We start from the raw sequence: 16,533 nt of genomic DNA on the forward strand, positions 1-16,533 counted from the left end.
AAATTTGCAACATGAAAAATTAAATAGTTTATTTGAACTTTGTTATCAGTTGTGAGCCACATACTAGAATCATATTTTGGGCAACCATGCTCTTCGTAACTTCATTTTCGAAAATTAATTTAAAATTCAACTATTTCAAATAACTCAGCTTTTGTTAATTATCTTATTACGCGAGAATAGCATTACACTTAATTTGGCTGTCGATTCACAAACAAAAGATTTTTCACTTATTCAAAAATAACTGGTCCTTTCAGACCGAAAGCTGAAATAAGGACGTTGACGACAATGACAAGAAAGGCTAAAAGTATAATAAGATTGTTAAATTTTTCTGCTCTGTTTTGTTCCTTGCTTATGTTTACGTTCCAACGGCCAATGACAATCAGTATAACTCCAACAATCACCTATAAGTACAATAAGAAAAAAATACAATAAACAACTGTCTAAATGATAAGTCCTAAACCCTGATTTCATGACAAAAAAAACAACAACAAAACAAAACTAGAAAATTCATCAATATGTTATTACCACAATTCCAAATTCAAAAAATTAAAATTGCAGTAAATATTATAAATATTTTCTTAACGAAACCACTAGGCGTCTTAATATGGATAAAGTATAATGCTAAAATACTGATGTCATTTCTACTCTCCAGGACTCTGTTTGTTTGTTTGTTTGTTTTTGAATTTCGCGCAAAGCTACTCAAGGGCTATCTGCACTAGCCGTTTCTAATTTAGCAGTGTAAGACTGGAGGGTAGGCAGCTAGTCATCACCACCCACCGCCAACTCTTGGGCTACTCTTTTACTAACGAATAGTGGGATTGATCGTAACTTTATAACGCCCCCACAAAGGGCGAACATGTTTGGTGCGACCTGGATTCGGCCGCTAGACCTTTGGATTACGAGTCGAGCATCGTAACCACCTGACCATGCCGGGCCCCTCGAGGAGTTTAAGGAAAGCTGACTGTTTAAGGAAAGCTGACTGTTACTATCTAGTAGCGTTTATATGTAATTTTTAACTGACTGAAAAATTCAAGGTATCCTAAACTTGATTTTAATTTTTCAACTATACGTTAATGTATCTAAATCGTAATATCACATGAGCCATGATCTAATAATAGCAGCTAGGAAACATGCTGGAAATTACTTACCAATAGAATGGGCGATCTAATTATTTACCTGCTTCAAAAAAAAAAGATTTTGTAAACATAAGTGACGTTTACTTCATGTGCGCGAGGAAAAAAACTGTTACTAAAACACCTGCCGTGGTCTGATGTGTGTTTGTGTTATGTACAACTTTTCATTTGTCTCCTTTGATTAGAATTTTATGGTTTGCTTTTAATTTCTTCGTGTTTACGTAAAAAACAAAAGTAAAAATAAAACACAATACGAAATAAAAATCATTGTATAAAAAATGTCTTATTTACTAAAAATGTGGCGGCAAGTTATATACAAGAACACGTTTTATAGGACATATCGAGGCCTAGCATGGATGGTTGCTAAGGCACTCGAGTTCCTCCGTCACACCAAACATGTTCGCCCTTTTAGTCGTAGGGGCGTTATATGTGACACTGATTTTCACTATTCGTTAGTAAAAGAGTAGTCCAAGAGTCGGCGGTGGGTGATTATGACTAGCTGCCTTCCCTCTAGTTTTACACTGCTAAATCAGGGACTTCTACCGAAGATAGCCCTCGTTATCTTTTGCGCGAAATACAAAAACAAAACTATGTATCGAAAACACTAATATGGATTTATTCTTTGTCAAAGCTACTCACTAACAGGTATCACAAATTTATAAAATCTCAAAGCACAAAATAAAGTACAATAAATCGCAGACATTTTAGTTTACAGCAAAAAAAAAATTGAAGAAATTTCGTAGTCTTTGAAACCTATCTGGTCGATGGAACAAGTGGATACGACGTAATTATATGATAATATGGATAACGGGTTGAATATAATATAGCTACAATAAAATGCTTATACCATTATTATACACGTTTTCATTGTAAGAATATAAGGGAATTGTAGTCATAACAACATAAAACCCTATATTATATCACTTTTTTCTGCTGTTTTTTTTTAGTACAAGTTTGATTGATTGTTTGAAATTAAGCACAAACCTACACAATGGGCTATCTGTGCTGTGTCTACCAGGGGTAGCGAAACTCCGTTTCTAGCGGCTTGTGTCCGCTGGCATACCGCTGTGCCACCGAGGAGATTTAATAAAAAAACAAAACGAACGCTTAATACAAATGGATTAACATCTTGTCTCTGACCTACCTGCAGTGTAAGAGAAAGTGAAATAAAAAACACTGCTACAACAAAATATTCATGGTCGTCAGGGTGACACAACAGGTGCTTCAACTGTGCAGCATTAGCTGTTAATAGAGCAACGTCCATCAGGCCTTGGGCTACTGTTTTTCTCGTGACGTACAGGTTCACATCCATAGACATACTGCTAGTGCTGCCATCTTCAGCTAGTTTCTGCAAGATCAGAACAACATTTTGTTGATGTTTTTAGCAGTTGTAATTATATATCTACATCTAATCAAAGACTAAATCAGGGAAGAAGATCACACTGATGCATCAATAGATCTAACTGATAAAACTAATTTAATTAGTTTGCATTGTTTGAATAATTCAATTAGTAAAAAAAGAAAAAATAATAATCAATTATATGTTGTTGTTTGGTAAATTGCTCGCAAAGCCACTCAAGATTTTATTTTGAATTTCGCGCAGAGCTATTCGAGGGCTATCTGCGCTACACGTCCCTAATTTAGCAATGTAAGACTAGAGGGAAGGCGTCCACCGCCAACTCTTGGACTACTCTTTTACCAACGAATAGTGGGATTGATCGTAACATTATAACACTCCCACAGTTAAAAGGGCGAACATGTTTGGTGTGACAGAGATTCTAACCCTAGACCTTCGGATTACGAGTCGAGCACCTGGCCATTGCGGTCCGCCACTCAAGAGGTATCTGCACTAATCGTCTTTAATTTTGAACTGATAGACGAAAAGAAAGTCAGATAATCAATATCACCTACCGCCATCTTTTGGACCACGCTTTACCAACGAATAGTGGAATTGACGACTGAAGGGCAAGCATATTCAGTGAAGGGATTCGAATCTACGACCCGTGTACTGCGAGTCGAGTGCCCTAACCATATAATTATTTATCTGTGAATATTACATTGAAATGTTGATATTTAATCCTACTAGATGCTTCATAAAATAGATGGATTCTTGTTATATATATCGGGATAAATTAGAGTGTCACCCTCGACTGAAGATATAATGGGCTCATCTAATTCACAAATAATCCAGAGGTAGTTTGTCTCTAATGGAAAATTTGTATCACAGACAGTCTGTGTTAGTTTTATACACTAAAAACAGACAACAAACAAAAATTCCAAATGGGGTGCTACTTGTATTACACCTTGTACTTACCTCCCCAGCAGACATGGCCTAGTGTGAATAAGTCAGCTTATACTGGTAGATATTTAACTCGGAGTATAGCCAGAAGCTAAAAACCTCACTCATGATAACATCTGGTTTTCATCTATAATTCGTAGCTCGTGGTGCATGCTTGTTAACGTCACTATGCTAATCATCAGTCGTCTCTTTTGTTTGTTTAGCATTGTAGTTCTTGGTGATGTCACCAGTCTCTACACTTTGTAAAACAGTCATTACAGTCTGCAATAAGTTAACTTGTATCTCGAGGCACTGTAAAATAGTTAATGATGTTATAAGCTCACATTACGACACAATTAAAAGACATATTGCGCAACTATAGTTTTAATCCTAAAATCTGGACTAAAATATATCAGTAATAATATATACTGAGTTTAAGTCTTTCACGGTCTCTGTGTCTTTGGTTAATTAAAATGTATTTATTAATTTAGGTGCTAATCCAGGTTTCACATGTGCGTGTGTCATCCTTCGTACGTTGACTTACATAAAAAGAGTCTAATAAAAGAAATTACAGCTTGCTTATGTATATCAGCACGCATATTGATTATAATCAGAGTTTGTACATCAGTAACATACGTGTGTGTTAATGTTAGGTTATTTGAAAAACTTCACCACACTTTTACTTTAAAAACGTTTTTAATGGAACTTTTAATTAACAGTACGCTGTTTGGGAGTTCGTGCACAGCTGTATTTATGCGTATTTACACTACTACAAACTAGGTTTAAATACCCGTGGTGGGCAGAGTACACGTAGCCCATTGTGCAGCTTTTTGCTTAACTACAAAGAAACAAAGAAAATCGGACGTTCTTCAAGTTAGCTGTATCGAAGCGGAAACCTAACCAACATATTGGCTCCTTGCCAGTCTGAGAGAAAATGAAATTTAACGATTTCAATAGCTCGACAAAGGATTTCCGGTGTTTATTATCCAACCCTGAACATTTATGTTTCGGAAATTTTTAAAACTGTTCACAAGATATAACGTTACAATGTTTCCACACTCTTATGACATCTGGTGTATAAGTTACATAAAAATTACAAAAGAACAATGGAACTTCGCATTGTTTTTAAATAAGATATCGTTAAAAATGTGTTAACCGTTCAGTTCTTCTAAATTTAAACTTGCTTTGTCACTTCAGGTATAACTCGTTATTTATATATAACTTTAAAACTCCCTAATTAAGTATCGTAGGATAATTTGAGTTCTAAGATTAACTTTATGAATTAAGTATAAAGTTGGATTAATTTATCTCGGTGCTTTCCTTATCTATCGTTTATTAATTATTGGTGTCAGATATTAATACTTTTCTAACGTACATTTACATAATTACTAGTGTTTTACACAACTCTGATGAGAAATACTTAAATGATTAATTACGAGGATCTTAAAGACGCAGCATACGTAGTCAAATGTGATTCCACACATACCCATATTTTGGTAGTATTCTCAGATACTAATAGGCCCGGCATGGCCAGGTGGGTTAAGGTGTGCGACTCGTAATCCGAAGGTCACGGGTTCGCATCCAGGTCGCACCAAACATGCTCGCCCTTTCAGCTGTGGGGGCGTTATAATGTACGGTCAATCCCACTATTCGTTGGTAAAAGAGTAGCCCAAGAATTGGCGGTGGGTGGTGATGACTAGCTGCCTTCCCTCTAGTCATACATTCCAGAATTAGGGACGGCGAGCGCAGATAACCCTCGAGAAGCTTTGCGCGAAATCCAAAAATAAAAACACAACAAACAGATACTAATTCTTCCGACAAGTCTTTTTAGATAGAATAGCCTTCGAACAGGTTCGGCCCAATAATTAAAAATAACTTGTGTGAATTAGTCCGATTATGAATTCTTCTTAGCGTGAAAAAAAAGAAGAGAGAGGGACTGGGCACGTGGAACTATTTATTTTGACAATAAAAACAAAGCAACTGCTCCTATCCACTTGGAGAGACTGGCGGTCTCTTTTCTTTTCTAATTTATGTTTACGTTTACTGCGTCTTCTGTTTCCTTTTTTCAGTTTCTAAAGCTCAAAACCAAACACCATTATTTAAAGAAAAAAAGTTAATTCTCTCATAAGATCTTTTTTTTTTAAATTTCGCGCAAAGCTACACAAGGGCTATCTGTGCTAACCGTCCCTAATTTAGCAGTGTAAGACTAGAGAGAAGGCAGCTAGTAATCACCACCCACCGCCAACTCTTAGGCTACTCTTTTACCTACGAATAGTGGGATTGACCGTCACATTATAACGCCCCCAGGGCTAGAAGGGCGAGCATGTTTGGTGCGACAGGGATTCGAACCCGCGGCCCTCGGATTATGAGTCGAACGCCTTAACACACGTGGCCATGCCGGGCCCCATAAGATCAACTGATGTAGAAATGAATTAGAAATTTTGGGATAAAACGTGATTGTTTTGTCTTGGAGACACGATTATCACATAACTCCTTGTTGTTGAACAGCATTGTCCAGCTGATCACCCTCTCCCTGGTTCAAGTCATAGCCAACTAGCAGCGTAAATTCGACATACGTTCGTTTAAACCAGAACTCTGATTATTTGCTAGAACATTTCTACGAGTTAAACAGGCGTCTTTTGTAAGAGAGAAGAGAAACAAGACAACTAAAACAAAATAAAGTTAAGGACTTTTTGGATCACATGCAGTCACCATGATAGTACGGAAACTATAATAATTAAAAGTTTAAAATAAGTTATATTACGCAAGGTAGTGAGCTCATGGTATGCCAGCATACCACGTTTTTACATTCACCGCCATTTTATACATAAGTAACAATTTAAGCGACATCTGTTGATACGATATAATAATATACAGAGCTGTAACTTGGATGTCTGTAAGATTTTGTGCTTTCTTTGTACAACGAATTACATCCGAACTATCACCGTTTTCATTTTACTAAAACTATCCACCAGGCTTCAGTATTAAGATAAGAACGTTAAAATACTACACAAATTATTCTCACTTCTAGGATCACTAATTAAAGATTTTTTTTACTTTTAATTACCAACTTAAGTTGTTAAAAACATGTATATAATTTATATCATTTTGATATGTTTTTCTGTGTAAAATTCAATAACATATAATACTCGGTTTACAGATATTTTAGTTGTATTGTTCCTACTACTTTTGTTTTATTTGATTTTTTTATTATTCGCTGGTCGCGGATTCGAATCCCCATCACACCAAACATGCTCACCATTTCAGCCGTGGGGGTGTTATAATGTTACGATCAAACCAACTATTCGTTGGTAAAAGAGTAGCCCAAGAGTTGGCGGTGAGTAGTGATTACTGGCTGCCTTGTCTTATACTGCTAAATTAGGAACGGCTAGCGCAGATAATCCTTGTGTAGCTTTGCACGAAATTCAAAACAAACATAGAAACAGGTATAACAAAGAGCTCAATTTAAACCTTTTTCTAGAGATAGCTTTATCGATGATTAATATTATGATATTTTAATAAAAAGGTTATCTGAAAACTGATTACCGGAGTTTTTTTTTCAGTTGATTTAATTTTCAACAGATAAATATATTTCTTAAATCAATTATTTCATCCATTAATAAATAAAGATTACTTTTTAACATTCATTTGTTTTACATTGTTGATTACTTTCAAAAGGACCTTAATTACTCTGATAAAATTTTATGTGGACTGATAAAAACAAACATCAGAAACATGACAGCTCAAAAACAATCGTATCGCCGTCTATTGGAAAATGTAGATGTAATAAAATAAATTCCATAACGATAGATTTTATTATAATTTATTTCACAAAATGCTCTAAAGATAACAGTAAACCATTACTCAAATTCCTTGTTTCATTTCCTCGGAGGAGAAAGAAAGAGAAGAAAATTAAATTCAACGATTGTTATTCTAATTAACAGATGGCGCCACATAATTTACTCTTTTTTTCTTTTTTTTTTTTTTTTACCGTGAGGACAACTATAGTACTTATTTCTCATTTATTTATTCTATTTACAATTTAGCGAAGTTTAACACTACTCAAAATTTATAGTATCTCCTCCTCCATCGACGTATTCTTGTCACAACCTTTGTTAGTGTCCAGGAACAACATATAGGCAACAATCATTTTAACTTTATATCTTATTATTTTTTATTGTGAGGCATCATTATCTTATACTAAAGACCAGACACCCATTGTAACAAAGATTATCTCACTACTATTACTTGTACTACTTGTTATATGTTTAATGAGTCCCTCCAATAATCTCATTAAAGTTCTTCCAGTAACAAGGCCAAGTTTAATTTGATTTAAGCAGCGTATACTGTCTACACATTACTTGAGCACTTGTTTCATGCTTGTGTTTCCACCATCTTTCCAACAGTTAACCAGTGTGACCTCTGTACCTTCCTTTCCTGTTTTCTCACTCTACATTATACTTTACTGAAACATCATTCAGAAATCCTATCAAGTAATCCTCTTTCCCATTGAATGATATGCCAGTTTGATATGGAATATAGGTCGATATCAGATAAACCTTCTGGTATTTCAAAGTTTCACTTAAATTATTTGGATAAAATCTATTTCAAGTTCCGTGATTAGGTTTAAGACGTCTGTCTCGTCATTATCTTCACTACTATTGCTAAACTAGTTAAGTGTGATCTTGTATGCTTAACATTCTGGTCTGAATAAACTGGGTCGTCTAGTTTAGCTACTGACCATGCAATAACATATCTCCTGACTGAGTTGTCTGTTGCTATGATCAGTGTTGGTTTCAGCACATATATCCATTCCACAACTTCGGTTGTCTTGACAAGTACTGACTTTCTCCTATTGTTAATATTCATTATGTTTGATTTAATGTCAGTTACTTAGGCCTACTCAATGCTCTTGATGTTTTCTAGTTGACCCATGGCTTGACGTTATTACTGCTTCGCGCGACCTCTATTTCAAGTGTTGATAAGATCCGGTTGTTGTTGCTTTGAATAGTACTTGACTGCCTGTAATCCTTTGTCTTATATACTGCTGGCAAAAATCTTAAGGCCAATGAACATAAGGAAAAATTATGCATTTTGCGTTGTTAGACTCAACCACTTATTTGAGTACAGCTTCAAAAAATGAAAATAAGAAAAGGAAAAATAAAAAACTTTTTTAGCATTTAATAGATAAAATGTGAACACTATGAAATTAGCCTAAATACTAGCTGGTCAAAAGTTTAAGACCATACTGAAACGAAGCGTTAATCGGTAAACAGTCATAAACAGGGTAGGAAATGCCCAACAAGAGGTCTCAGTAGTGAGTTGCACGCCTGTCATTGGGAATAACTGCAAACATTCACTTTGGCATGGTCGATATAAGCGTTTGCAGAAGGCTGGCTGGAATGTTATTCCAAGTGGTGAAGATAGCTTCACGAAGATCATTGAATTGACGTCCATTTCTATAGACTTCCCTTGCCATCCACCCCCAAACACTTTCAATGGGGTTCAGTTTGGGCGAATACGCTGGATGGCCCAGCCATGAAAAGTCATTCGCCATGAAAAGTCCTTTGTCCTGCGGGCATTGTGGATTGCAGCGTTGTCCAGCTGAAAGATCCAGTCATTTCCACAAGCGAGGGCCTTCAGTCAATAAGGATGCTCTCTCCAACATACCAATGTAGCCAGCTGCTGTTTGACGCCCCTGTATAATCTGAAGCTCCATTGTTCCATGGAAGGAAAAAGCATCCCAGATCATGATGGAACCTCCTCCACTGTGTCGTGTAGAAAATGTCTCCGTTGGGATATCCTTATCGTCTCAGTAACGTTAAAAGCCATCTGGCCCATCCAAGTTAAATTTTTCTCATCAGAGAACAAAACCTTCGTCCACTTTTCTACATCCCACGTTTGGTGCTTCTCAGCAAAGTTTAACCGAGCTGTTTCGTGGTGTGGAAGGAGGCGTGGCCTTTGAAGTGGTTTACGGTTTTTAAAGCCTTCCTCTCGTAGATGCCGTCTTATTGTTCTTGAGCTGCATTCTGCGTCCGTAAGGGCCTTAATCTGGTTCGATGATCGGCTGGTGTCTTGACGGATAACCCATTGAATCCTCCTGTTCAGCGCCAGCGAAATTTTCTTGGGCCGACCACTTGAAATTCTCGTTCCGTATCCCTCAGAGTCGTTTAAGAAATTTGCAACAGCAGTTTTACTAAGCCCAATCTCACCAGCAGTGGCACGTTGAGAGAGACCTTGCTTTTGCAGCTCAACAATTCTGCCACGTTCGAACTCTGTCACCTTTTTCGTCTTTGTCATGTTTTTACCCAATGTAACACAGAAATGTCAGTGGGAGATGTTGACAACGCTAATGCTTAAACATAAATGACTAAATTTCGTTACGTGTTTACCGATTAACACTTCGTTTTAGTATGGTCTTATACTTTTGTTCAGCTAGTATTTAGGCTAATTTCATAGTGTTCACATTTTCCCTATTAAATTCCAAAAAAAAGTTGTTGCTTTTATTTTCCCTTTTCTTATTTTCATCTTTCGAAGCTCTACTCAAACAAGTGGTTGAGTCTAACAACGCAAAATGCATATTTTTTCTTTATGTTCATTGGCCTTAATATTTTGGCCAACAGTGTATTACTGCTACTTAAATCAAGGTAAAAGCGTCACACCACAGGATGAATGTTTGTTTGGCTGTTACTCTTCTGTAACTTCGTTTTTACCGGACTTGTTACTGATCTACACAAGTTCCGTACTACATTTTGGTAACGAATGTTGTTCTGGTCAGATCGATGAATCTCCTTTATTGCACGTTTCAGTCCAGTATATTTTAGGAGGGTAAGAATTTTCACTAATTTCTCACTAATTACGTGCAGACATTATGATTTTGTGCCCCATCATGATGAACAAAAAGTGACATTTTGCACGGAAATGTTCTGTCTGTATACATTAGCAAGAAGAGAGAAGTGACTCTGTGAGATCTGGTAGTCAATATCCAACACGCTCTATCTGGTTCGAAGGACATTCTATTATCTATATTCCACTATAAGAGGCTTTTTGTGGCTTCTTGCAGGCTCCCCACTATTTCTTCTGAAGTGTATGAGATCCTTGTAACAGTTATGCTATCCACATAATATGTATATGAGATTACGCCTGGATTTTCCATTGCACTGACCAGATCAGCTGTGCACCTGTTGAAAAGAACATAACTCAGTGCGGATTCTAATGACAAACTTCCACTGGCAGTAGTTAATTTTTGACATACCTAACACCCACTTCATGAGTACGTGTGATACATTTAGAGCTTTCCCTTTTGTTACCAATATGTCAATATCCATTTAAATGTAGGCACCTTCAGGGTAAAATAACACAACTGCGTAGTGACACGATGTGTGTATGTAATTGCTGGGTGTTGTGTGCCACTGACTCAACATTTGAGGTTGTAAATATCTTTGTTGTTTATCTTACACTTTGGTTGACAAAGGATTTCTTTTCTCCAGGTCTTGTGCAAGTTTTTATGTTATTTACCATGAACTACACCCATATATTTATCATTGCTATTTGTCTGTGTTCCTATAGTATGAAATGTGGTTTGAAGGGCTTGAAAAAGCAATGTCAACGAGTATTCTTTGATGTCCTTCTCGATTTCCCCTGTTTTGGCCAATTGAATATTTTACATAGTTCTTCCACTTCCAAGGAGATAGTTTCGATTCTAGGATGTTTCAGACCACTTGGACTTGGTACAAAGTCTCTTTTTTATTGTTTGAAGACTTATTTCCAACTCTTTACTGATGGTTCCGACTGTGGTTCCTCGTTGAATTTGTAATTTACTTCCACCATACCTGGTTCGGAAGAGGGTCTGCTCTTTTTCTTGTAGCTGGCTCTTAAACCTCTTTAAGAAGGCTTTACCTTTTTAATCATCAGTTCTAAGACACTGATGGGCTCTGACCTTCTGTGGCCACACCACACATCTACTTGATATTATTTTCATAATTTCTACCAGTCTCGAATCTTGGTTTGCTATATTGAAGTCTGCTGGATCAAGTTGTTGATATAACTTTTAACTTAGTGCCTGTGTAGTTTTCAAACCTTTTTTTTTCTGGAATTCCGAGGCATCTTTACCGAACTATGCTCTCTTCTGACATATTTATTTAATATACATTTTGGTCTTAGAACATGCTTTACTGTCTTCAGTGTTCTCTTTCCATAGTTGTTGCACTTCTGATCTTCCATTTGAGGGTTTTGTGACTACTGTACTGACGTCTCTGACTCTTTTCTTCTTTTCCCACAAGCGTCCTTCACTCGTACACGATGATTTTGGATCCTGTTTTATATTAAAAGTCGACAGTCTAAGTAGTCTTTCAAGACGGCTCTTCATTGGCTATACCTCCCAGTGGCACGGCGAAATGTCTTCGGACTTACAACGCTAGAAACCGGGCTTCAATACCGGTGGTGGGCAGAGCACAAATAGCCCATTGAATATCTTTGTGCTTAATTACAAACAAACTGAAAACCATTGGCTATATGCGTGAATACAGACTTATTGTTACTGCCCATTAAGACAACTTCCATTTAAATTCAAAGAATGCAGCAGATGTAACAAAGGGTGAAGTCAATGGACGAGTCACAAATTCCCTCTTTTCACTTATTCTTGTTACTGGTACGTATTTCTTTTTCTATAATTTCTAAAAGTATATTTGGTAAAGAAGTTACTAATACGTTTTTCTTCTTGCACAAACAACAGTTTCTGATAACGAAAAAGCGACAATAAGCACTTTAAAAGCTGCTAGTGATGACAATAGTGAAACTAATAGATATTAATAGACGGTGAAATAGATAAAATAATAAAATTCATTAATATTTTGATGTTCATTTAGTATTACAATATACAAGTGTACTTGAGCGTTTGTCTTTAGTTTATATGAAGGAAGTTTTTTTTGGTAATCCAAAATAAATTAATTAAAACTGTTGATTCACATATCGAAACACTAGCACAAAGAGAGAGACAGGACTTTGAAGCCCATCGTGTTTTTAAACGTATATTTCTTAATTACTTTTGCACCAACTTTCTCTCGGTTCCAAACGTGCTCGCCCTTTCAGCCGTGGGACGTTATAACGTGACGGTCAATCCCACTAGTCGTTGGTGAAAGAGTAGCCCAAGAGTTGGCGGTGGGTGGTGATGACTAACTGCAATCCCTCTAGTCTTACTCTGCTAAATTAGAGATGGTTAGCTCAAATAGCCCTTGTTTAGCTATGCGCGAAATTCAAAACAAACCAAACCAATCCATGAGGTTGTTGCTTAACGACCCGTAATAATACACGAGTTAAATAAAAACTACTAAGAATGTTGCATTAATAATATTAACTACTGATGTTTTTATGTGGGTTTTTTTTGCCCAGTTCTTTACATTGAGTGTTCCTACAGGCAAAATATAAAATTGCTCAATATGATGTAACACGTAGGCCTCACCGATAGTGAGTAGTTTAAAACAAGTCAATAATTCGAATGTTAACTATTCACAGCAGTCAAAGTTTGTTAATATCGCAGATTTGAAAAGCTTCGCAGTACAATAAAAATAAGTGGTGAACAATAACAACTTAATACTAAATTATATCGAAAAATAAGTGGTGAACAATAACAACTTAATACTAAATTATATCGAAAAATAAGTGGTGAACAATAACAACTTAATACTAAATTATATCGAAAAATAAGTGGTGAACAATAACAACTTAATACTAAATGATATCGAAAAATAAGTGGTGAACAATAACAACTTAATACTAAATGATGTCGAAAAATAAGTGGTGAACGATAACAACTTAATACTAAATGATATCGAAAAATAAGTGGTGAACGATAACAACTTAATACTAAATGATATCGAAAAATAAGTGGTGAACAATAACAACTTAATACTAAATGATATCGAAAAATAAGTGGTGAACAATAACAACTTAATACTAAATGATATCGAAAAATAAGTGGTGAACGATAACAACTTAATACTAAATGATATCGAAAAATAAATGGTGAACAATAACAACTTAATACTAAATGATATCGAAAAATAAGTGGTGAACAATAACAACTTAATACTAAATGATATCGAATAATGCCTGTCTTCAATTTTCTTACCCCCTGTTTACCTCACAGTGTGATGAGAGACGGATGTGTTTAGTCCCGTCGTCATCATGATGACTAATCCACGCCAAACTAACACGAAGCCACACAACACTTATACTCTGGTCTCATCAGCATTAACGAGCTATTCCACCACGACTTAAAGTAGATCACATTGAGACACGAGTAATAAATATTATCCAAGCTGGTGTATATATTCAAATATACCTAGAATTGTTTACCATGTAATGTATAGGGTGTAAGGTCCAAGTCCTCGGCTTCACTTCTATATTGAATTTGCCCACATCTTAAAAAGGAAATGTTAATACTATGTGACTGAAACCCACCTTAGTGACCCTATTTAACGCCCCCTCTATAATTATCACCCTGATATTCTTATAAAGCTTATCTTGTGTAGCAGCAATAGAAATACAATGTATAATCCACTTTTATAACAGAATTTTGATATAAAAAAAAGAAAGAAAACGAAATATAAACAAACACAGTTATGAGCATTGAAATCAATAAACCACATGTGAAAAACAAAATCCGGAACTGTTCAAATACTACAATAAGTACTGAAGAAGCTATGATGATGGGGAAAAAGAAATCATGACAGCTGTCCTGAACAATAGGCCCCCCGAACATTTGACACAGAAGATAAATACAGGGAGGAAATCAAACAAAAATTATAGATACAATCATATTCCTCTAGGTCAGAGGTTCCTCTGAGAATATGTAAAGGATATGCAAGCAACACAAAGTGAGAGCAGTATTCAGAAATCACAACACAGTTGTAATTGGTATATGTCTTGTATCACACCAAACTCACAACACAGTTGTAGTTAGTACATGTCTTGTATCACACCAAACTCACAACACAGTTGTAGTTAGTACACGTCTTGTATCACACCAAACTCACAACACAGTTGTAGTTAGTACACGTCTTGTATCGAACCAAACTCACAACACAGTTGTAGTCAGTACACGTCTTGTATCACAACAAACTCACAACACAGTTGTAGTTAGTACACGTCTTGTATCACAACAAACTCACAACACAGTTGTAATTAGTACACGTCTTGTATCACACCAAACTCACAACACAGTTGTAACTAGTACACATCTTGTATCACACTAAACTCACAATACAGTTGTAATTAGTATATGTCTTGTATCACACTAAACTCACAACACAGTTGTAGTTAATACACGTCTTGTATCTCACCAAACTCACAATACAGTTGTAATTAGTATAAGTCTTGTATCACACTAAACTCACAACACAGTTGTAATTAGTACACGGCTTGTATCACACCAAACTCACAACACAGTTGTAATTAGTACACGTCTTGTATCGAACCAAACTCACAATACAGTTGTAATTAGTACACGTCTTGTATCGAACCAAACTCACAATACAGTTGTAATTAGTACACGTCTTGTATCGAACCAAACTCACAATACAGTTGTAATTAGTACACGTCTTGTATCGAACCAAACTCACAATACAGTTGTAATTAGTACACGTCTTGTATCGAACCAAACTCACAATACAGTTGTAATTAGTACACGTCTTGTATCAAACCAAACTCACAATACAGTTGTAATTAGTACACGTCTTGTATCACACCAAACTCACAACACAGTTGTAATTAGTACACGTCTTGTATCACACTAAACTCACAACACAGTTTTAGTTAATACACGTCTTGTATCACACCAAACTCAAACACAGTTGTAATTAGTACACGTCTTGTATCACACCAAACTCACAACACAGTTTTAGTTAATACACGTCTTGTATCACACCAAAATCACAATACAGTTGTAATTAGTATATGTCTTGTATCACACTAAACTCACAATACAGTTGTAATTAGTATATGTCTTGTATCACACTAAACTCACAACACAGTTGTAATTAGTACACGTCTTGTATCACACCAAACTCACAACACAGTTGTAATTAGTACACGTCTTGTATCACACCAAACTCACAATACAGTTGTAATTAGTACATGTCTTGTATCACACTAAACTCACAACACAGTTGTAGTTAATACACGTCTTGTATACAGTTGTAATTAGTACACGTCTTGTATCACACCAAACTCACAATACAGTTGTAATTAGTACACGTCTTGTATCGAACCAAACTCACAATACAGTTGTAATTAGTACACGTCTTGTATCGAACCAAACTCACAATACAGTTGTAATTAGTACACGTCTTGTATCGAACCAAACTCACAATACAGTTGTAATTAGTACACGTCTTGTATTACACCAAACTCACAATACAGTTGTAATTAGTACACGTCTTGTATCGAACCAAACTCACAATACAGTTGTAATTAGTACACGTCTTGTATCACACCAAACTCACAACACATTTGTAATTAGTACACGTCTTGTATAACACCGAACTCACAACACAATTATAATTAGTACACGTCTTGTATAGCACCAAACCCCCTATAAAGACTCAATAGAGATACCACTATTAAAAACATCCAACTTGAACCTTGTATCCAACACATGTGGAGAAAACAACAAAAGTTGCATTTTAGGATCATAATGTACAAACAAGATTCAGTGTTACACACATGAAAATAAAAACATACAATAAACTGAAATAATACTAAAACAATAGGATATAAACCAAGCGTAGAAAGAAGAAAGATATAATAAATCTTTCACCTAACTGATAACATATTCAGTCAGTACAACACAGATGTCAGCATACACCTCTTGAAAACGTTCAAACAGTTAGGTGATTTAATTTCAAGATAGGTGCTACTCACTCGATTACTATCACTAACCTCTGAAAGGTATTCCGCCACCTATACTAGACATCTTAGGACTTTCCTTATAAATGTAGTTAGTTTGCTTTAGGACAAAGCTACACAAAGAGCTATCTGAGCCTCAGATTTTAGCAAAATTAATTAATTAATTAACATCTAGTTGTATGTAAACAAGGGTTAGTTATAAATTTATAATGAGAC

The 16,533-nt window shown here is 35.7% G+C and overlaps 1 protein-coding gene across 4 annotated transcripts; it reads right to left on the reverse strand.

Moving 5' to 3' along the window:
* Window positions 1-3: 3 nt before the first annotated feature.
* On the reverse strand, window positions 4-13,710 carry LOC143226496 (ninjurin-1-like). 4 transcript variants are annotated; one of them, XM_076457522.1, is made up of 3 exons: window positions 13,552-13,710; window positions 2,278-2,481; window positions 4-401 (listed from the first exon to the last, which is right to left on the reverse strand). In XM_076457522.1, the coding sequence occupies exons 2-3, from the start codon at window positions 2,449-2,451 to the stop codon at window positions 228-230; spliced, it is 348 nt and encodes a 115-aa protein (XP_076313637.1). In that variant the 5' UTR covers window positions 2,452-2,481; window positions 13,552-13,710; the 3' UTR covers window positions 4-227. The 4 variants fall into 4 exon arrangements, with proteins under 4 accessions (XP_076313637.1, XP_076313638.1, XP_076313635.1 ...); XM_076457523.1 differs by having other exon boundaries at window positions 13,541-13,699; XM_076457520.1 differs by lacking the exon at window positions 13,552-13,710 and adding an exon at window positions 6,176-6,208.
* Window positions 13,711-16,533: the final 2,823 nt, after the last annotated feature.

Source organism: Tachypleus tridentatus, chromosome 9, assembly GCF_004210375.1.
Source record: "Tachypleus tridentatus isolate NWPU-2018 chromosome 9, ASM421037v1, whole genome shotgun sequence".
Lineage (NCBI taxonomy): Eukaryota > Metazoa > Arthropoda > Merostomata > Xiphosura > Limulidae > Tachypleus > Tachypleus tridentatus.